Source organism: Hyaloscypha bicolor, assembly GCF_002865645.1.
Source record: "Hyaloscypha bicolor E unplaced genomic scaffold K444scaffold_61, whole genome shotgun sequence".
Taxonomy (NCBI): Eukaryota; Fungi; Ascomycota; class Leotiomycetes; order Helotiales; family Hyaloscyphaceae; genus Hyaloscypha; species Hyaloscypha bicolor.
In genome coordinates, this window is record NW_020194563.1 from 436,787 (window position 1) to 460,344 (window position 23,558).

The following is a 23,558-nucleotide window of genomic DNA, read 5'->3' on the forward strand; positions in this document are numbered from 1 at the left end:
CTTTCTTTAGAGTATTGTTAAGCGATCTGTTACCATAATCTAATGCGCAAGTCTCAAATAAATATTTCAAAAGTCCCGTTCGCACTCCCTAGCAAACTATACCCTTTCTGTATTTATACCACAGTCTGAGATTAGCGCATGAAACCCGCCTGTAAACACATTCTTTTTATTGCCGTCAATACCTTTATAATACTCATTTAGTGCGCAAGTCTCAAACGTAAGTTATAATAGTTTGCAAAGGTTACCACACTGCCTCTACCCTATTATTACAGCATATCTGGACACTTGATTACTAATTATTCTTGCCAAAATCGCAAGTTATCCATAATTAGCACTTTGCTATAGTACTGCCTCGTGGCAATTCAGAAATTCCGCAGAAAATAATGCACTAGTCGGCAATACATACCTTCACTTAACAATCACCTCTGAAAACGAGACAAGCGCATCAATTCCTCTAACAAGATTCACAATCTGACTAATATTAATCATCTAATACTAGTGAGACGATGCGCTAATCTAATACTCGGCTTAAAAATTACATGTGGCATTTACAAGCTATACCCTCATCCTTTTTAAGTTTAGTAGGAAGTATTACTCCCTTAGGATCAAATACTTATTTATTTTGGTTAAAACAAACCCGAAGACAAAGTATATATACCCAAAATTGGTTCAGAGAAGGCAGAAACTAAGTTGTGCTGCAAGGAAGTGAAGTTATATTATAGTTAGTTATGGCCAGTTTTCTATGACATTTTAAGCCTGGCGCATGGGGAATATGTACTGAAAGTCTTTGATTCTGATTTCAGAACAGCCCTCTGTGCCTCAACTAGTGCGCTTTCGTCGAACTCTCTCACATCTCAAGCCAACAAACGAAAATCATATATATCGTACCATCAAGTACTAACGCAATGGGCAAACAAGATCGGCGCATCTTATCCGTTCGAGAAATCATTCTTCTCATTGGTTTAACTAATAGCACATGCTTGATTCGATGCGCTTGTCTCATTTGAGTGTTCCTCTAACCTACAAAGATCTGCGCATAAAAGGCGCAGTAAGATATTGTCGGACGGGGAGACTCGCGCACCTTATATGCACTTGGAAATTGTTCATACGATTATTTAGGACAAATGCTGCGTGCGGGAATCATGCGCTTATGTCCTGATCGATCAATATTCTCCAATATCAAAATTCGGTTACTGCCTGCGCTTCCCTTCCCTACGTTTCAATCGTAGACAAGCGCACGTTCTCAGATGCTTAAAATCCATCAAAAATGGCCAAAGAGACCACATGGCCATGCAATCGATGCGCAAACTCAATTTGCAATAGCTATCACGAGTCCAAGTACCGGCAAACACGGAACGTATTCCTCTAGCTTATCTAGCCCAAACTGAGCAAGTCAGTGGGAATGCAGTAAACCAATTAGCTTATCTCGATCTTTACATTGCACTTCAAACGTTAATTTCGTTGGTAAACCTATAATTCATGGGGAATGTGGACTTGCCTACAAAGTCTCGCAGACAACTGTTCACATTTACAAAGCAATCGAGCACCGCGCATAGACATCTCCAAGAAATACGTTATGCATCATCGCTCCATGCCCGTCATAGCACACTTCGTGTGCGCGGACCTCTCCTTCTTCAATAATTAGCAAAGTTCGTTTCATACGCATAATCTTTCCAAAAGCGATGATTCCGCAAGGGCTTCATTTACACACCTTGAATTGAGGTTTGCATAACTCCAACAGGTATTCGTGAAAATTAGTAAGCCAGGAATACTCTCCACCAGTGCTCTCTCTAGCGAAATCATGTCCAATAGCTGGAGACTTAGCTATGACATTTTTCAAGTCCACACAGTTACCTCGACCTGCTCATACTGTTAATTCTCCGAAAGCATATACGCAGGAGTACATAGCGCTTCTAAAACTACGAATCAATTTCGAATTTACTTGTCAGCGTTGTGTAGCTAACGATCCGCCCCCGCTTCTCGTCTTGCATTCCCTTGTTCCTCCCACCTTGCAAGGAAAGATTTCCAACAACTTGTCACACCTCCACAGTTTCTCTTTAATTAGGCGATAGCATGAGCCTCGGGCTTCAGACCTGTTAACTAATTGACCGTATACCCTTACCACCTTGGGTAGATAGCATAATGCGGTGCATCATCTCATCACACAAGTGCAACTGGTCTTCTCGATTATCAGATGCGCGGGTGTTTTAATACATTCGCTCTATTGGTAGATTTTCTTCTCTTCTCTACATTGCCCATACTCTGCTAACGCCTTTCTCCCCATCAGACTATTGTGTGTCGAATCGCAATAGGGGCCGTAGCTAGTGAGGGACTAATTTTGTATCGTGAAAAAGGGTGGGTCACACGGACCGCCGAAATCTGACCGGGACTCAGTGCTTGTTACTAGTAGCAAAACTCGCGCTGAGAGAAGAAAGTGGTATGTTCCTGGCTTGATCAATAACCGGCGGCGTTCCCGTCAGCCCACCCAGATCCCCTCTCCCTTATGTTGAACTAGCTAAATAATAAAGCTAGGGTCACGTGCTTGCAATGTAAACCAAGTAAAACGTACTGAATTAACTGTTGTTCTACAGTGGTAAGTAGCCCGTATATATAGCCCTGAACCCCCTAAGTCACATGCACTAAACCCCTAAACCAGAGAGCCTTATACTGAACCATTCAACCTCAGCTGAACCGATTTAGCCTCACAGGGCATAATCTACTCAGTAATAAGCCTATGGCTTAAGCCCCATTAGTGCACAGCCCCTTAAGGCTCTGTTCCATTTGTACACAGCCCCTAATTTCAACACCTTAGCAAGCCCGTGAACAACGCACCGAGTCTGAAACTGGATCAAGAATGATGCTGAAGCCGACCGTCTATACACTAAGTTAACACAGTAAGCCTCCGAAAAGTGGGGAGCTCGGTCTGTTCCACCCGGTTCGCCAATGCGAGCGATTTCCCAATCGGGGCCCCGATTTCCCAATCGGGTAATATTTCGGTATCGGGAACAAAATGAGGATATATTAAAGACACTTCACCTATACTAAGCTTTACTGTCCATGCCTCCCACTACGTCTAGGTGCTCTCATAGCTACCTTAGCCCTTTTTGGTGCCCTCCCCTCCACTTGATCACCTGATTCTCCTCCTTCTCTAGCTCCATTCTCACGTGCTTGCTCCTCAGCTACTCTCTTCTTTGCTCTCTCAGATGCTCTTCCAGCCTTCTGAACTGACGCAATTGAACCACGATTATTCTCCTTTGCCACTGCTTTAGGGAGGGTGATTTTGTCTTTCTTGTGGGTTACACCAGTGGTAGGTAATTCAGGATAAGTCGATTGGGAGGTGATTTTGTTAAGGGCACTGTACGGCCAGAGAGTAGTAAGCTCGCCATACTTAGTAGCCAAACGGTAGCCCTATTTTTGATTAGCTTTTATTCAAAGTAAGGCTTATAAATCACATACCTTTGGAGTCTTTTCCAGAACTCTTACTGGAATTCTAGCCATTTCTGTACCGAATCTGTATTGCTTTGGGATCTGGAGGATTGCAATCTCTTGAATATCATATTTAAGAGCTTTGGAATTCGCCCTCTTTACCATATTCTCCTTCTATTTTCTCATATACTCTGCAACCCTCCTAGTTAGCTCAGATAAAATCATCTCCTTAGCTACTTCCTCCTATTCTGCTTCCTCGTTAACGAATAAGCTATCCTCTCTACCCTCAGAACTACTATTCTCATTACTCTCAATCTCTCCCCCTATATCTCCCAGGGCCGTATATATACGGCGAGCGCTTTCCTTGTGGTCCAGGAAATTAGTAGGTGGCTTTCGTCCAAACCAGACCTCGTATAGTGTATTTCCCTTAGGAAGGGCTGGTATAGCTGTGATATTAACTACCCATGTAATTAAAGGAAGTAACTATATCTACGATTGGATACTAGTATCTGCTCTTACGGCCCGTAATCGTTTCTTGAAGATTCGATTAGCTACCTTAATAGAGCCCTGAGATTAAGGATAATAAGCTCGTCCGCAAATAATCTTTATTCCTCTCTTCTTATAAATCTTAATTACTTTCCCCTTAAACTTCCCCCTATTATTACAGGCTAAAATGGAAATATATCTATTATTATTTAGCTATTTAATAAGCTTGTCCGCAGCTTTATCCGCAGTCTTAGCCTTAAGCCTACAGATCCAGACGAACTTGGAAAAGTGGCATTTCAATTACCAGATCTATATATATTCTCCGTCCGGATCATACTATAATAGTATTAATAATAGTATTAATAAAGTATAGATAAAAAGGTTCGGAATTTACGAAAATTGCAAAAATCGCAGGAATCGCGAAAATCGTAGGAAAAGCTTAAAAACATACGAAATACAGGAAATACAGGAATATAGAAGTAAATCACATAACTTAGGGGACACTTATATGAAAATCTATTAAATTCAGAACCATACGCTCGCCTGGATAATGAGATTAGATAGGCTATACTTCCTTGTTATTCTTTTAAACCTTCTCTTTATTATAGTAAGCGTATCGTATATTAATCTATATATAATCGTTACGGGACGGGCTATACCAAATTTTCCGTATATACTCAAATATAGTATTAGAGCCTATTTTTTAATTAGTATAAAAATTAGTAGCTTTTAGAGGGTACTAACCAGGGTATATTAATTTCTTATAGACAGTAGTAAGAATCTCAAAAGCGTCGTTATAGCAAACGGTATATCGGGCGGGAACAAGCTCTCTATATTAATTATTATAGTATTCCTTGCGATATATCTGGCCGTCCTGAAGCTTATAGAGAGCGGAATCGTACTTGATATTAGCCTGGTAGCGTTTCTCTGCCTTGTTTTCACCAGGAAGCGGAGCCTTCGGATTTTGCAACTACTATCTAATATCTATACGTTTCCTAGCGGTAAGAATTTTCTTACTACCCCCTTTAGCAAGCCTCTCATCCCATGCAGCTTCGTCTTTAGCAGACCAATTATCAGTAGGCTCTTTAGTAATAGGGGAGGGTAAAAACTGGGTGCCAGAAGAACGAGCCCCTGCAGTAGTAATATCAAAATATTGCTCTGCTCGCCCATACATACGCTGACGAGGCGTACATGGGGATAGAGATGAACGAAGGGTTTAAAGAGACATATTAGAAGTGAGGTGATTAATTAAGAGGTATATAGAATCAGTATTTGTGCTTGGAAAGTTGGTGCTTGTACTATGAACTGTGTCTAGGGAATAACGAGTAAGGGAGCAGAGGCCCTATACATATTTGGGAGCTCTAGAGAAGTGTCTTTACCCCTATTATTACCTCCTTTAATATCTTAAATTAATAAATTAAACTATAACCTATAGAATCAAAATATGAGGTGTAGTAAAGTGAAGAATACAGGGCTGAACGAGCTAGTAAATAGGGGGAATTCAGCTCCTTTAGCCCCGATACCGAAATATCGAGCGATTGGGAATCCGGGGCCCCGATTGGAAAATCGCTCGCATTGGTGAACCGGGTGGAACAGGTCAAATATTGCTTAGTATACTTTATTCACACAAGTTCTGTTGCCACGTTGCCCCTTAAAGATCATGCCTCATCACACCTGGTCCTGGGTAATTCCTGAAGTCACTCCCTAACACCCAATGCCTTTTTGTCTACTGTTAAGTCAAATATCCGAACAAAAATACTAAATCGCCAGGAAGAGCATCGTCTAATGTGGCAATTTTTGAAAGGATGAGTCATGAATGAACTCTGACTCTGAAATACAAGAAATCATATAATATCCGAGTCCGCCAACCGCCTCTAGTCGTAGAAGTACTTCCGGAATCAGCACTGAGTGGCTGAATATATTAAATTTGTGCGTTATTGTGGTCCCCTCACCTCTCTTTCCGTAATGAGCCCCCACCAAACCATAAAGCCAACTCATAGCCACATCTATTAACTAGAAGAGAGTGCATTTGCACTCTCTCCGCTAGTACGTTCATATGCAGTGTTTCGGCTACTGTTCCTGGAAACCAGGTTTCTGAAGCACTGAAGCGTTCAATTTGCAAAACTTGCCGTTCTCACTACCATTTTCCGGATCCACATCGACCCCCGGGTTGGCGCATACAGAAAATCATAGAAATGCTGTCTCTAGGTCCTTCTACATGTAATACAACCTTCATTCCAATGCGCAATTCTCAAAGTCGCCGGATATCATATTTTATCCAAGTACTACCCGTTGGGAAACATTCCGTATTGAGCTCAAACGCCCCTTTTGATCTTGAACAATCCCGGATCGTTTTCCATCATGATATGAGAGCGCTAAGAATCCTTCTTCCTTCCAATTCCATGATTGCAACTGAAGGAGGTTTGCAATGCCCATCCTATCTCAGAGACCATCAGTTCAACGTTATTTAATAGAGATTTCCGCATCAAGCCAAACGTCTCAAAAATAGCCAGGCATCATTCTCGACGAGACTGTCAGTGTCCGCCGGCGCACATGCCTGAAAATCATGGTGTAGGGGGTGCCTGTGAGATTGCCGGAAAATACCTATTTGCTCACCTCACAGTCACTTATTTAGCCCCGCGCATCAATCCGTCTTATTAAATCGAAGAATTCGACTATTCTTGAGCTTTAATTCTCGCTTCATGATGCGCCGATCCACGGTCACCATTTTCACTCGGTGGCAATCAGAGTGAGACCTTCCGCCTATGACTTTGTCTCACTCAAGCAGAGGTCATTGACCATGGTGTATCTGACACATGTAAGCAAGTGCAAGTTACCGAATCAGAATGAGCAACTATCAGCTGAGGCGAATACGACTTCCGGCAGCTTGATATCAGCAAGTGAAGTTGGTCCATGCTGGAGACCATGGGCGTGACATCATCGGTCTGAGACTGGCGCACGATCTCAATCCATTTAAAGCCGTCTCTGTGTGCAGTTGAATGGATATAGAAGCCTACCTTCTTGCGCTTTTTGCAAATACCTTGAGAACTAGTATGGTTTCTGGATATGTGTACCGGTTTCGCCCCTCAGAAACTTCAACCGGAGGGTGCCGCACATACTTATTTCACTCAGAAGTAGACCACACCAAACGGCAACTATCAAGCTATGCGTGAAATTCTGTCATTCTCGCAATGAAATTTGACAGTGCATATGACAATAGCTGAGTAGCAGATGGGCAAAAAAGAGGGCTGTCACGCGGGCAATTTCCTGACGCAAAAGGTATCTCAGACCTGACAGTATTTGTGGAAAGTACTAAAGTCTCTGGTATCACCAAAAAAGAACGCTTAAAGCGACCTCGAGAGGTGTGGAGGAAGTAGTGTTGCTTCTGCTACATTTCGTTGCTTGTATGTATCACCGCTTTGCTTTACGTTCGCTATGCAGAAAAAGAGTTGTTCATGGTTTAAATATAAGTGTGGCATTAACTAATAATCCAGCTTATGGTTCCCCACTCCCTGACTGCGTAAAATGCAGACAAATCCAAGCTCGAAGCACCCTTGAAGGAAGCAAATGACACATAAGAATTTTGCAAGCCAATGAAGAAGGATGTGGCTGCAGCCCAGAGATACAGAGAAATCGGAAAACTGGAGAACACGAGTAGCCAGGCATTTCTGGAAGTCTACAATATTTACATTCAGTATTAAGAAACGATTGTCAAGGTAACCGCTTTTTTGTATTGAGATGAGAAGCTCACTCTTCTCCATCCCAATTCTCAAACGAGCCAAGAAAGTTGTAATGACACGTCAGTATAGCCATGCAAGGTCGGGCCTTTCGACCCCTCCAAAGCCATCCTGCGGTCCACCTTTAGTTGATTTCATGGATGCCTCTCATTCCGGATTAATCTTCATCTCCCGTTCTTTATTAAAAGATATATAACTTGTAAATAAGAGTTGCACATTAAACTATTATTATTAATGGATAATTCTCATACTAGTGCATTATTGTATAAGAGGAATTAATGCGGAAATCTCTAGTTCTTAAATAATTTAAAAGTAGATTTATATTAGTACTAATAATAAATTTAAATATTTATAAGTTATAAATAAGACTTTCGCATTAAAATATTATTAGTAATCGATAATTCCAATACTGGTGCCTTATTTTATAAGAGGAATTAATGCGGAAATCTCTGGTGCTTATATAATTCAAAAATATATTTATATTAGTACTAATTATTAATTTATATATTTATAACTTATAATTAAAACTTCTGCCTTAAACTAGTGTTTTTAATTAATAATTCTAATACTAGTATATTATTTTATAAGATGAATTAATGCGGAAATCTCTAGTTTTTATATAATTTAAATATTAACTTAAATTAATACAAGTAATTAAACTTAATAATTATAAGTTATAATTAACTCTTGCGCATTAAACTAGTGTTTTTAACTAATAATTCTTATATTAATACGCGGTATTATAAGAGGAATTAATGCGGAAATCTCTAGGTTTTATATAATTTAAATATTAACTTAAATTAATACTAGTAATTAAATTTAATAATTACAAGTTATAATTAACTCTTATATATTAAACTAGTATTACTAATCGATAATTCCTATACTAATATGCAATATTATATGAGGAATTAGTGCGGAAATCTCTGGTTCTTAAATAATTTAAAAGTAGATTTATATTAGTACTAATAATATATTTAAATATTTATAAGTTATAAACACGACTTTCGCATTAAAATATTATTAGTAATTAATAATTCTAATACCAGTGCCTTATTTTATAAGAGGAATTAATGCGGAAATCTCTAGTTCTTATATAATTCAAATATGTATTTATATATTTATAAGTTATAAATAAGACTTTCGCATTAAAATATTATTAGTAATCAATAATTCCAATACTAGTGCCTTATTTTGTAAGAGGAATTAATGCGGAAATCTCTAGTTCTTATATAATTCAAATATATATTTATATTAGTATAAATTATTAATTTAAATATTTATAAGTTATAAATAAGACTTCCGCATTAAACTAGTATTATTTATTAATAATCCTTATATTAATGCTTTCTTTTATAAGAGGAATTAATACAGAAGTTCATAGTTCTTATATAATTTAAAAGTAGATTTATCTTAGTACTAATTATTAATTTAAACATTTATAACTTATAAATAAGACTTGTGCATTAAACTAGTATTATTAATCGATAATTCTTATATTAATACTTTATTTCATAAGAGGAATTAGTACGAAAATCTCTGGTTCTTATATAATTCAAATATAAACTTATATTTATTACAATATATAATTTTAATATTTATAAGTTATAAATAAGACTTGCGCATTGAATTGGTGCTATTAATTGATAATTCTTATAATAATACGTTATATTATAAGAGGAATTAATGCGGAAGTCTCTAGTTCTCGTATAATTAAAAAGTAAGTTTATATTTAGCTAGTGCCGCTCCCCAAATACAGGCCCGAATGTTGTCGTAATATCTGCATATCTCCTTCTGTTCCTAATTTCCTCTGTCACCCTTTTAAACTTGATACGGGTCCGCTTAAATCAAGTCCACCAGAATCTGTCATTTATGCAGTTCATCTAGAAAGCCAAATTCAGCAGGCTTATCTATTTTATGTGAAGATCGGAGGAGGGGTTTCTTTTGCTGGCTGCATAGTTACATTTAGGCATCCAGAATTTGAAAGTACCTTCCTCTATAACTGTCCGCTTCGCTCCGGATCTATCCATTTGACGCTACTATTTCGTCAAGTCAAAGGCAGTGAGACCCTAGGCAAGCTCCCGGAATGCAAGTGACAAGGGTTATCTTTGAAGCTTATTTTGAAGCCAAACAACCTGTAGACACCAGAAACTTCCGATCCTCTTTCACCGTCCAATAGAAGGGCCGGTCCTATAAGCCTGTACTCCTCTCCGGGGTATTCTCAGCTCCCCAGCCGCAGCCATAGAGAGATTGAAGCCTTTTTGCTGCAGCCTTCGAGATTTCACGAGACGAAATGCCACCCAATACCTACACGAGAATATTTACATTAGAATAGTATACGGGGAGGGGCTTTAAATAAGAGAAAGGAACAAGGATATTCCTCTCTTTTATACTTGTCTAGGGAAATTTGGATTATCTGGGGTATACTAAATATAATCTAGTATCTATGTCAAATAGTTAGAAAAGTTTGTGTTTATAAACCTTTTATATATTTGCTTTTACTAGAAATGCTTCTATAAGGTTTATAGAAGTATTAAAACATTGCAGAATAAAGGGACCCGGGGCTATTTAGTAAAGGAAATATTTTTCCTATTATAGTTTTAATTACTTTATTAAAGAGAAGTCTGTTTTATAATTTCTAAAAGCTTAGTATATTATTATATCTCATAAGATGTTACAAGAAAGCTAGTTTCTTCTAGTTTTCCGCTGAATATAAATAATAATAATGATATGAAAATAATAATTATTATTATTATAAGGGACATACTCTATATTCCTTCTGAGAAGCGCGGATTCCCGAATGCCAAGTCATAAGGCCATAAATAGAGAGAATTTCCTGCCAATACCAGCACTTAGAAAACTACTCAGAAAACTGAAAAGCTAACCCATGGCAGAAAAGGAGTCTAAGGAGTCCGACTTGGAATCATTAAAAGAAATTGCGACCTTAGCGATTTGGCGCTTGGGTGGGATGAAAATCAAAGCGAGAAAGTCAAAGGCGACATAAAAGCACAGGCAGGAGCTGGTGTCAAAACATTCAAAAGGGTTGCTAGACGCACAGTTCCTGGGCTTGAGAGAAAAAGAAGAGGATCACCACGAGACGAGAGCGAGTTTTCTCCCCCGGAAATTGAACAACCTCTCTTTGCACAGTGCTGGAAACAGTGCTGGAACACATCTCTCGGACTTGGAAGATTCGACGTGCTATATATGGCGGAATTTGGGACCACTATATGGCAGATCTATCACACGGAGCAGGATAGAAGTCGGCTAATGGAGGTTGGGACGACGCTGATAGGGCCTCGACTACCTCTGTTTCTATGACCTGAAGTGGAAGTGGTAGAGGCCGGAACAGTGATCTCCTATAGCGCATTGGGACGGAAACTCGGCTGGGAAATGATGATGAGAATTACACACATTTCGGATAATTTGAGATATCTCAGATCTGGCATACCCATCTTGTAGTTTGAGAATGCAGCTAAAGCATTCATAGTATACGACTTATCTTCATTATTGGAGTTTATCGGTCCCCTAAACCCTCAATTGATCGTTCGATCCAGTACAGGAAAGAAACTTTCGCAGAAAACAGCAGTTCTATCATCTCCCAACATAGTTGCTCAACTGCAGATATCTGCTCGAAGGAGATAAAAACAGATCCCGGAGATCCTAATCCCATACCTACCTACGTCTTGCCTTTGAGTTGAACCATTATATATGTCATTCTCAGTCGCTTTTGCATGGTAGTTTTCCGGAGAATATCTAGCTCCTATTTTTGAAGCGCTGGAAACAGAGAACCTTCCTCGATAGCCCAAAGATCAGTCTATCCAATAGAAAAATGTTTCGACAATTTATCACGGCCGTTCGAGTTGAATGAAACTTCTTGGGAAGCTCAAATTCAAAATGGATGCACAGACAAAAAGAGCACTCTTCCTTGCTTCCTACCAATGCTTCAAAAGGGATTCGAAGTTTCCCTTCGCTTAAAGACACTCGGGTCTACTATTTCAACACGCCACAACGAGTTTTCTCATTATTAATGGGGAGCAAAGAGACCAGCGTCTTCGATGTTTGTCATGAAGGGGTCAGAACTAAAATAGAGTGGATAAGATACTCCTTGTGCCATATCTAAGGTGTAGAGTTATTGTCCAGTAGTCAAGATAAAGACGAGGTAAACTAAGGAAGAAACATTGAACAATATCTTTTGAGCTAAGCAGACAGAAAAGGAGCATTTATGTCCTCGAAGCGACAACGACAATTCAATACGTGAGATTGCTGGTTATCGGTTGACATCTAGGGGAATCAACGACAGAAAGACATGAGGGACGCGTGTGCTATTGCTGAATTCGAATTTGGATGAGCAAAGCCTCGAGGTTAGTGGGGAGGAGGATATTGTTGCTTTCCTTTCCAACTTTGAAAGCAGGGCCATTGAGATGCTGACCGGAGAGAACAGAAAGTGGAGAGTTGTGAGCTGAGTCTTCTTGCAGCAGTTATATAACGCTCTGCATCCCTGGCCCAGAACCTTGAAAGTGGCCAGGCTGTGAGTCGTTCACAGTGTTTCCTTGTTTCGCTTGTTGTAAGTGTCAATATTTATTGCCCACCCTGCCATTGAATTTCCATAACGACCTCTATACTGGCTACAGATTGAAACAATCCTTGAGGATATCAAATCTCGATCGCAGCATAACAACTATTTCCACTTCTCTGCCTTGGCCACATCCCCACTTTGAACTATACCGAATGTAATTCTGTTGCTTCTAATCACTGGGAAACATGGTAATTCGTGCTCCTCATTGTTTTCTAGCATAGTTATCCTTGTATTTCTAGGCCGAGAATTAATTTAAAGCATATAAGCTCTATTATTTTATTTTTCTTATCTTTAAATATCTTGAAACTAAGTTAAAAAGTATTAGTGTAATAGCTTTCGAGTATAGAAACTAGTATTACGAGTTGCCGCGCATTAATTATATTCAAAAATTACAAGAATTTAATTATTAATTATACTTCTCTAGCTAAATAGCTCTCTAAAACTCTCTAGCTGTGAGGGCGGGATCAAGGCAATAGCCAAGGCTCAAAAATCCGAGAGAATCCCATGTATTGAGAATACTAAGCTAAAGAGAAGAAGGAGAGAGAGAGGGAGAAGGAGAGGATAAAAGGAGGGAATACTAGCTAAAACCACTGAAACGCCGGCTGGTTAGGTGAAACCAGTCATGTAACAGCCACCCCCCTTATGACCCTAGCCAGCGCCGTCATAATAAGTAAAGAATAAATTCTTATTATCTAGAATATATTTGGGGAGTTTTTTCTTTTATATATATACTAGTACAGGCTAGTTAGTTTTGCTTGCAATTAGGCATATAATCTGTTACCTGACTATATTAGCACATTTATAGTAATTGAGGACGTGTTATTCATGGCATAAGGACCGCAGAGAATGAAACTTCCGGATTGAGTAATCTAACGGCCATCTTTGTTATTCAACACCCAGATCTGCACCTCCAAACCCCATTATCGTCACTTATCTTTCTATTAATGATCCCTGGACCTCCAGCAATACTCATCTCTCTCTTGTACCCATTCATCCAGACCCGGTTAGCCTTGCTTGTCCATCCCTCGCCATCTTCTATTCCAGCTTTCGATCCACAGAATATGCACATTTGGGCATTTCCACAGCCTCTCTAGAGAGTGCCCATTCCACGTCCGCACCATTCGAATTGTTCCTTGATGGTCATCCGCTATATGCCCAGCACTCCGGAACAGGTATCAATCTGACGTCGTCCATCTTGACCCTCCCGGATATGCACTTTCTCGGACTCATCTATTGCAAGCTTATTGAAGCTTTAGTTTCCCTTCTTCGACAACTTGGTGTTGTCATAAATGATGGCCCAGAGCAAATCACAGGCAATACCACCCCCAGATGAAGCCTTGTACCGTTATTTGATCTATTCCATACGCCAAGACCGCCCAACATCGTTCCAAAGAAGCTCTTTCGCATAGGAGAACACCGTTTGCGCCCCTGTTAGAAGATTGCTCTTAGTATGGGATGTTGTCAGCCGTTATCTAATAAATCGGCGATATAGTTCGTCGTGGTGTCAAAAGCGTATCATTTCGTTGTGCATGCCGGGAAGTAGCGCTCCGGGCGTGTCCCCACATAGGATTTGTGATGCCGGTGCCTATAGATCAAAGCACTTTGGACCCAAATCGGGATGTAGGCCCTCAAATAGACTAGATATCTGTGCATTTGTCCCATGGGATTCAGAAACGCTCTTTGAACTTCTTGGAGTATTAGCTTGAGGCAGTCGCATAACTGAATGATAAAAGTGTGTGTTCAAATCTCTTAGGGGAATGGTTGATATCTCGTGGGCAGGGTTCACCTACATCGCAGATCTTGCTATCTCAAGATGCATTTCGAATCCTTTGACAGTCCTATTTTTCTATCTGACATTAGCAATTTACTACCCAAAGTAAAAAGGGAAATCTCACTTTCATCTGCTGGAATTGGGATCATTGCCAATGACGGCTTGGGTTTCTCTCCGAGGAATAACCAATGTCGTCATCCACTGGAATCTTGGCCATGTACGCAAATGCAGCGGCATGGTTGATGGCCCTCGGGGGCATGATGAATGGTTGCTGTTCTTCTTGCTTTGTTGAAGGCGACCACTCAACCATAAATTACTGCTGTCTTGCTTCTCCGTGACTTCCAAGACTCGTGGATCGTCGCTCAGGACAGCATGTGGTGTTGAATTGTAAACCTGGTAGTTGCGATGTCCTGCTTCTCGATGTTGAGAACGAAATTTCTGCCGGGCAAGGTTGAATATCTCCTTTCTCTCAATTGAGCCTAACTATCCGGCGAGTTCGCTGGTCATCTTGTCAAATGTGTTATCGTGAACAGGATAACTGAGAGGGACTAGCCTTCAAGAAGGAAAACAAGGCTGCGCCAATAGCAGCAGCTTGGCATCCAGAATTTCCAAGGAAGCCTGGGTGATACCAATCGCGCCAGCGTCAGCATCCTACTTAGGAGGAATTGGGTTCTCGCGTCTGACCATGGCGTGACCGATACTCTGACAATTAGAGCACTTAACGCGAGACCAATCTTTCAGCTCGAGGCACTCCAGGCACTGGTAAGCCGTGGACCCCTCCGCCATAGTTGCGGCAAACAATCTTGCGTGTGTTCGTACAGTCCTGCTTGCGATGACCTTCCTCGCCACGGTTTTAGTGAGCACTGGCACTCCCGGCACTGGTGAGCCATGTACCCCTCCGCCATGGTTGCGGCAAACAATCTTGCGTGTGTTCGTACAGTCCTGCTTACGATGACCTTCTTTGCCATAGTTTTAGCGAGAACTGGCACCACTGGCACTACCTCGTTGAGGGCAGTCACGAGAGAAGTGACCAACTATTGCTATTAGCACAACTGGACGGAATTGGTTAGACTAACACAACATACTTTCACCGCACTTCCTGCACTCAACGCCCTTGGGCGAACGAGGTTCCGGTTTACGACCTTCAGGATCAGTATGTTTAGAGACCTACGAGGAAATAAATCGAAATTAATATTACTCACATCCCTTTGACAAATAACCCGACGTCGTGCAATTGCTGCATGCAAACTTGTCAGGACATGGGTTTGAGCCTTTTGAATTTTTGATTAGCATCTGTTCGAAGAGAATAGATTGTAGAGTCGAACTTACAGCCACCAATCTCATCCCAGCTATGGAACTGGTTGCGTCTGATGTAGGAGTTTGAGTATTGCGAATCTTGTCGACTCGGGACTGCGAATAAGGCAGGTAACGCAGTGACCATTTCCAACCTATCACTGCTGTTCTGTAGGCTGTGCTTTGTTGTTTGTGTAATGTGAGTTTATGTCGTGGATGATTGTAAGTCTTGAAAAATATGACATGAGGGATGGAGGGGGGTTTTACGTCGCAGAACATGGGTGTCGATTATTTAAAATTAAAGGAATCTTTGGAGAATTGGATATATATAGGGGAAAGGAAGGAGAGAGGGGTTTGGAGATACTCAAATTAGCTCTGCTTTACTGAAGAGGTGTAATGACTGCAAAGGCGAATTACTATTGTGGCTATCTGTTTTGAAATATATATAAGAAATTAGTAGTTAGGCGTGAAAATTTGGAAATGAGATGAGGCAGTACTTATACTTCTTCTGTCTGATAAATGGGGTTGATGGACTTGGTGGGTAAGCAGCTTGCTTATTGTGATAGTTTGATAAGATGTTCAAATCATGAGGTCTTTTGATGATGTGATTGTGTAGCACCAGCCAACAGGGGGTCCAGAGGACGGCGTCACTGCCTACGTTGAAATTGTTCCCTATTAAGATACTGGAGTATCTGAGTTGATTGGCTTGATCTCGTGATGAATGGAAACCGCGGTTGATGGCCTGTTTGTTAGTCTAGCAAGCACGAGGATGTTTGGTCATGCTGGAAACAGGACATGGAGCTAATCATTTCGTCCACGTGATGACGAAGCAGTGCGATTGCTTAGAATTAAAGTGTGATCACCGGTGGTGGTGTGTCAAGTGGGCCATGCCATCTGATCTCTGGATTGCCACTTAGGATAGGACGAGTAATTCAGGCTTCGTGGATTTTGAAACACAGTCCCATGTATTGTTGCCACCGCATGTTTCAAAAAGTTTATTAAACTTATTAGCATCATCGACTTGATTCAAGCTCAGGACGACAAAGCAATCATGTGCAGCTGTACGGACTAGTGTTGAGCTTAGTGGTCGTCCATATCCATTTCCTAGAGCATCACAAGCGGATTCTTTCTTACCACCTTGCTTGGCCAGGCGTCCAGGATGACCTCAATCTTTCATCACCATCCGGGATCATCTTACACCAAGACCGCAAGAACTAATTATTAATTAGCTGACTGGATCAACATAATAATCTGCTGACTCCACAAGCGATCGCGTGGTTTAATCGCATCCGTTAGCCAGGATGCCCTTGCGATTAGAAACCGCACCCGGAGGCGGAATAGTAGAGTTTGAGTAATAAGGTAGATCTACCGAGAATGCACACAAAGCAGAAGTCGGTAATAATGGTATAGTTATACTCAATAAAAATATATTGTCTGGCCATATTAACATTCTCGCCATTAGATCCCGTAGGGAGGATCACCTGCTATTCTTCGAGATAAATACCCTTTAACATATGAATTTTAGCGTTAATATAGATGCCGAGGGTAATATAAATGCCGAGGATATAGACAATCGGGTAGAAGTCGAGGAGGATCGTAATCGAGTTATTAAGATTTTAGATTGCCTCTTCTCGTTTTAATATACTAATCCAGATCTATTTGCCCATGGGACAAGAACCAAGCAAAAGCTAACCATGCCAGTAGATCCCAATAAGTTGATGAGATATTGCTCCTCGCGGTAATGTGAACCTGCATCTTGATCCACACATCGTTTCGTAGGGTCTCCGGAGACCTTGAAAGTGCTGAGATCGTGGTGAAAAGGGTAACAAGCGCAACTGACCTGGGCGACAAGTAATAAATAATGTCTTTCGGGAATGCGGTCATGACGGCAATCGCTGGCTAGTTGCAAGTCTGCAAGACACCTCAACATTCCGCATGCGGGTCCCGAGCCAAAGCAGATGGAGCTCCACCCTTTTGCCGGCCATTTTAGCCCCTATCACATCATCTATATCTACTGGGAGATCATGTACCATGACACAGAGATATTGTGACGTTCAATGCTTAACCGGTCTCAGTCCCACATCATTAAAGTCATCCCCAAGCTGGATCGGTGCGCACTTTAGTCCCTTGAAGTCTATAAGAGAGGTACCTGGTTTAATCCGGTTGCATATCTTAACGGAGTACTTCAGGGCTTCATCCTCTGCGATCTGCAATCTAAAATGATAGTTGTCAGCAGCCTGGTCATGTACAGCCCAGAATTCAATTCAAGTATGTCCCTTCTGACCTGCTGTTGACCGCATGACTCTTGAAGCTGCGAGATTGACTGCTCCGAGTCGGTGGTCTGTATCTCGAGATTGGAGATTATGGGGTCCTTTGCTTGGCTTATCGATCGAGATTCGCTTGTTTCGGTCCACCTGGGCGCTGGTTTTTTTTCGTTGCTCGGGTGTCGATGGTAGCTTCTGCGGCGTCATGAGATTGAGTGACTGCTGAGAGCAGCCTGGCTACCGGCAGTCGACCTTGTTTTCGGTGTCATTTTGCCTAGACCCTTTCACTATCTGATTGTCGAGTGCTGCAACGCGCGATGAGTCTTCTTTGATGAGAGAGACAACTCCAATCCTGCCAATCTTCTCCTCCACTAACGTATCTCTTGCATACCGCAATCAGGAAGGCAGGAGGTGTGTGAGTCGTGGATGGAGGCGTAGTGGTCGCTACAGGGGATTTTTTCTACGGATTGCTTCTGCGTGGAGCGAATTGTCTTGATAATCTCTCCTGCTCTGCATAGATCGATGAGCTGGACGATTGCCCCGTGAGCTCCCTGCCGATGCCATATAAAAGTCCAGTAGCAAGCCTTTATTTGATGAGAGGGAGAGCAATCTGTTTGATCAATTTGAGGTTGATCTGGCTGTGCTGTGCGGTGATCCTTTGGGCTGCGGTGAATGCTTTCGTCTGACCATATACGAGCAGTTTGATTTCAATGTGCCCTTGGCCATGTGAACGTGTACTCCGCTAGAGACGGCCAGCGAAGATCGTGGTGACAACGCTGTGTGAGGATAAAGACAAGAAGCTGGTTATGGCAGTTGAGACACGCTCCCCGGGTGGCGGCCAGGTGAGGATGTTGCGATGTGGGCACGTTGGATCGAAGGGGGGTTTCCGTTTTGGAACGGGCGATGGCTATGTAGCTCCAGCTCAGGCGACAGCATAACTGCATCCATCCAAAATATGCACACCCTCCACTCAAATCCACTTGCTTCCACAACTTTCTTTCTTACTAGATGAGGAGAAAGCGACCAATTGCTCCTCACAGTTGTGGAACTGTCTTTACACCCCGAGTTTGATGGTATATCTATTTTAACCTATCCAGATTTGATGTTGGTAGCTTCGCTCCTGTGCCCGCAATTTTCGGTCAATTGCCAGCTTGGACACAACTTGACCATGCCCCAAGAAGCTCCTCCGCCATGCGAATCTGAATCTGCAGATATCCGCAGCAAACCATCATCCCTCAGGCTTGTAAACATCCTCTCTTTAAAAATCGCGCGCGGGAGGTGCTGGGCGTTCAGGAGAATCGAGATCGGCACAGACACGTTCTCCCTGTGTCGAAATGACAGACTTCGCCGCCGTGCTGGGGGAGAAGACATAAGTCGAACTGAGCGAAGAGAGAGACCGGATGTTGTTGCACAACATACGGGGTCGCGGGAGGATAGCGACTGCGCCTCGAGGTTGGCGAACCAATTCACGAGATCGCGGAGGCCTTGACCTGCAAATGATTGTAAAGAAAATGTGCTTTTGGCGATTCTCAGTTTCTGTGAGCAGATGCAGGAGGGACAGCCTGAACAAAACGATAAGAGGCAGGCCAAATCCGAGAAGATGTCGATTATTCTGGATAGAGTAGAGAGCTAGCTGGCAGACAGCGACCGTCAAATTGAAGTGCTCAATGCGGAACTTCAAGCTCGAAAGGAGATTGTTTCGACAAGGGGTAAATTGATTGATGATGGGCAGAAGACGATTGCGGATTCCACAAAACTACTCCACAAACTCGACCAGGAGCATATTCGGCGAGAGAAGCAATCTTCCAGCCTCTAGCAGCAGTTCGAAAGTCGAATAGAGGGGCCCCGCGCCGTGGAGAGGAGGTTGGAGGCAATGATTCAGAATCAGACTGATGAGCTGACACTTCGACACGTGCATGAATGGTTTTCAAGTCCTTGGGGAAAGACAAAACAGAAGGGCGGAAGCACAGAGACTATACATCTCAGAGTTAGAGAGAAGACAGAGCAGGAAGCACAAGAACATCGACACACTCCAGGTCTACATCGAAGGTTTGCCTCAGAAGATCCAGAAGCAGGTCACCGAGAGCGATTCTTGGAAACTTGTGTCGGCAAAACTCAACACTGTAAATGAGCATGTCAACAGCATGTCAAGGGTACTCAACGAGACTCTGGTGCCTGGGCTTGAGAGCATGAGGCCTGGTGTGGCAGCGATATCCAAAGGCATAGACGTTGCTACCGGGAATATTACCGCCATCCCCAATGCAGCAGAGAACGTAAAGAAAGTTTGCCCGCCTATGCCAGGACAATGCGACCTTTCAACAAATTGCAGACTTTGACGCCGAGTTCAAGAACCCGGTCATGGATGCTGGTGATATCACAGCATGCACAAAAGTCGCTTTTAGAGAGGATAGCAACTGCCAATACTGTGAAGGTTCAGATAGAACGGCACCCTTCTGAGATCTGCACTGTCGTCAAAACCGTCACAGACGCATCCGTGGCGGTGATCACAGACCACTCTACTACAAAGTTCAACAAAATACTAGGAAAGGTCGGTGCAAGAGTGCATCTCTCCACCACGGCTATCACAACAGATGCCATCAAAGGAGCTGGCATGGCCAACGAAATATTGACAACCCAGGCACCGACAGAGCTGATCGGGGTTTCCAAGATGGCGTTAACGTTAGGACTTTCAAGTCATCGTGTCTTGCGAAAGACTTAGACAGTTGTGGAGGATTCCGCCTCTAAATCTGTTCGTCGTGATCGGTTGCACAACTTATCCTTGTTCCTTCAGGTGGCCAGATACCGTCAATCTTCCGAGCGTATTTGCAACTGGTATTTCACCTGTTGTTGAAAGCTTGAAGCCTATGGGGTGTGGAATTGAAGACCTCGGTACTGTTCCAGCGTGCGTGACCGACATCAAGAAGACATTGGACGAGGTGGCTGCCAAAGCAGAAGAGATTCCCACAAAAGTTATCGTACCGCTGAGTGTAGCAATGAAAACCCTCGCCTCAATGGCAGAGGCTGTTGAGGACACCAAGGACACGACCACATCCGAAATCGACAATCTCGCTAAAAGGCCAGATAAAATGGCCGCGGCCAATGACAAATTTTCACAGATGGTCTCTACTGTGCTTGAGCCAACCTTGCGGTCGTTGAACTCGATGGCAGATGCTATCAGGAGAGAAAGCGCGCTACGGGAGAAGATATGACGAAAATAAAGGACGAGCTGAAAGCTGTGACCGCTGGGGTTGTGGAGCTGCCTTCGAGGTCGCACTTAAACCCAGCCTCGACTTATTGGAACCATTTGGAGGTCAAGTGAAGCAGCTAGAGAAAGTGACGGTCGAACATCTTGAGAAGATCCACGAACAGTTGGGGAGAGCGGTCACTGCGACTGGCAAGCTTTCCAAAGAACTCAATCTACTTATACAGCCAATCTCCGACCAAGTAATGCCCCCGGTCAGCCTCGATGCCAACGCTCCCACCACAAAAGTCACGCTCAGAGACTTGCTCGCCAATTTGAAGTCCGCCATGGCGAAATCGGCAGAGATTTCGAAGCTGAAGGTCACGCTGGAAAATATGGAATCTCATTTTCAAAGCGCTGTTGGCTGCCACATGTTGACATACAAGAGAGTTGATGGAATTGGAGACATGGTCCTCAACATGTCTAAGGAAATGTCGACAATGCCGAAGATTCAACAGGCATTGGAGCCAACTTACCATGCCGTACAAGGATCCGCCAACATATTGCAAGGGGTCCCAACAATCGACCAAATCGAGAGCAACTGAAGAACCATCTGGAGCCCATCAATAGCAAAGTTTCCAACGTGATCACGGCAGACCAATTTACACAGATTACAGTGGACCGCGCGGCTGGCGCTGCCGATGTGTGGGAAGAATTAGTCAAATCCGAGGTTGGAAAGATCAAGACTCACTTCGAGGCTATTGTCGGTACATTGGAAGAGGCATCAGCGAGCGAGACGGAGAGAATGCGCCGGCTAGAGGCAATGCTACATCACGACAGCCTTACTCATGACATCAAGTACGATCGGAAGGTAGAAGAACTACTTGTTCCGCTCCGGGATAATTTGAAGCAAATTTGCCAGCAGATGGAGATCATGAAAGCCGATCAATGCCTGTGTGGGGAGGATCTTGGGAGCATTGCCGGAAAGGAAAGGGCAATCAGACGCATAAGGGTCCTCGTCGATCGCGCTGCTTCTTCGCGAGAAGGCGAAGGACAGCAGCGAGTTATCACTGGGGTGAGAGAATTGTTCGCACGTCCACAGGAGAGCCATCGCATTGGAGAGATGGAGGACCAAGATATCCAGGGCGTGGATTGGGCTCTGCATATGCCTCATCAAATTCCTCCAAGGACTGATGGAAGTGAGGACTGTATGCGCTACAGGCCTTCAATTGACGAGACAATCCGGATCGAAGAGGGCGAGGCTCAACCAGAGGGCGGCGATGAGGTCAGCGAACCCCCTCCAGGAGACACACAAAGACAGCGCAGCTCTGCTCCCAGCTCCAGGAACCGGGGCGACGGAGAACTTCAACCAGAGGAAGAAGGCGAAGAGCAAAGTGAACTTCGTGACATTTCGGACAGCTGGCTATTTCATGATATCGGTTCTGAACTGGTACAGCATACCGGTACCAGCACCCATGAATGCTTTCTCCTTTTCCTCACCAGCAAGAATGCGAGGGCGCATGTCAAAGGCGTCACAATAGAGGCGTGGCTCGATCAGTAGAGATTCCGAGTATCTAATCGACTTGTCGGCTTGCTTGATACCTCGTCCATATCTCTCCGGATATGCGAAGTCATCAAGTGATCGAGGGAGTTTTGACACCGAAATTGCCGCAAAATCAGGGAGGTTAAACCCGGAAAGCCTAGTACGGAGTCAAACTACAGCCCGAGCCCCTATGAAAGCAAATCCAACGAGTTTTGGAATGATGCCAGCGCCGAGTGCACCCTAACATTAATCAGCGACCTTTCATGCAAACATCTTGATATCATTCTTGATAGGAAACCCGTTCCCACAATACATTCTGAAGCAAGAAGAGCCGTGGAGGACGTCGAAGCTCAATCCGCAACCTCCAACCATCCTTCGAACGACACAGACGTATAGTTAACAATCCTTTGGTTCCCACGCCGAATGGGAACCTCAACTCGTTTCACTGCAAAGACCAATCTTGATACGAAACAGTAGCATCTAAGACTGCAAATCTTCTCTGCGATTCCATATGCGAAGTCATATGCGCCGCGGAATTCTTCGCTGGCAATCTGCGAATGAAAGTCCCTATTGCGGCTTCGAGATCAGGATTCCCAGAAACACTTGAACTGCTCTCAAATTTAAACTCTGTCTCAAGCCGAAATGCTCGTGGACTACGTGTGATTACCACAAGTAGAGTTTCGTGTTCACGAATGAATTCGAACTCAGCACAAGCGAAGACAAGGGAAATCTAGTGGTCAATTTCATTTTTGATACGATTTGTGGTTGATTTGTAATCGAGTTTTAAGCTACACGAACGATTTTTCCCCCCGTGATTTTCGAGCGTATAAAACGCGAAAATATTCTGGCCAGGCTAAAAGTCATGTAATCCTGCACATAAGGGGGTACATCTCAACTACTGTATATGTGCAGGGTATAATGTTCTCAACTTCCTATTTGGTTTTCTTATCTCCCTAACTTTCAGACTCTTCTTTTATATATATAGATTTGAGGTCTCTGAACGCCATCTCCTATATCCCAATAAGACTGGTGGAGAGATTTTCAAAAACCTGCTGGCATTCCTTGCCTCGAAGGCATTCCTTGTGAACCATATATATGGCATTCTATCTGTTTCCTAACCCTAGCAACTAGACAGAGCGCTAGTTCTGGGAGTTCTAAAGCTTATTTCTCTACTAATATTAGGATCTCTACTAATATTAGGACCTTAATAGGCTAGGGGCACCCCGTTCGGCGCCTCACGGCGTATGGGGCCCAACTGCGTACGGGACACAACTGCGTACG

At 43.0% G+C, this 23,558-nt stretch overlaps 2 protein-coding genes across 2 annotated transcripts; one reads left to right on the forward strand and one right to left on the reverse strand.

The window, feature by feature from the left end:
* Positions 1 to 14,122: 14,122 nt before the first annotated feature.
* Positions 14,123 to 15,592, reverse strand: K444DRAFT_722081 (uncharacterized protein; the record flags this gene model as incomplete). Its single annotated transcript, XM_024888546.1, has 6 exons — positions 15,326 to 15,592; positions 15,199 to 15,233; positions 15,082 to 15,138; positions 14,947 to 15,030; positions 14,681 to 14,917; positions 14,123 to 14,479 (listed from the first exon to the last, which is right to left on the reverse strand). The coding sequence occupies exons 1-6, from the start codon at positions 15,435 to 15,437 to the stop codon at positions 14,123 to 14,125; spliced, it is 882 nt and encodes a 293-aa protein (XP_024737071.1). The 5' UTR covers positions 15,438 to 15,592.
* Positions 15,593 to 19,469: 3,877 nt separating this feature from the next.
* Positions 19,470 to 22,295, forward strand: K444DRAFT_629586 (uncharacterized protein; the record flags this gene model as incomplete). Its single annotated transcript, XM_024883075.1, has 5 exons — positions 19,470 to 19,826; positions 19,883 to 20,232; positions 20,345 to 20,672; positions 20,722 to 21,227; positions 21,284 to 22,295. 5 exons carry the CDS (start codon positions 19,470 to 19,472, stop codon positions 22,293 to 22,295), a joined length of 2,553 nt encoding a protein of 850 aa, XP_024737072.1.
* Between the last annotated feature and the right edge of the window lie 1,263 nt (positions 22,296 to 23,558).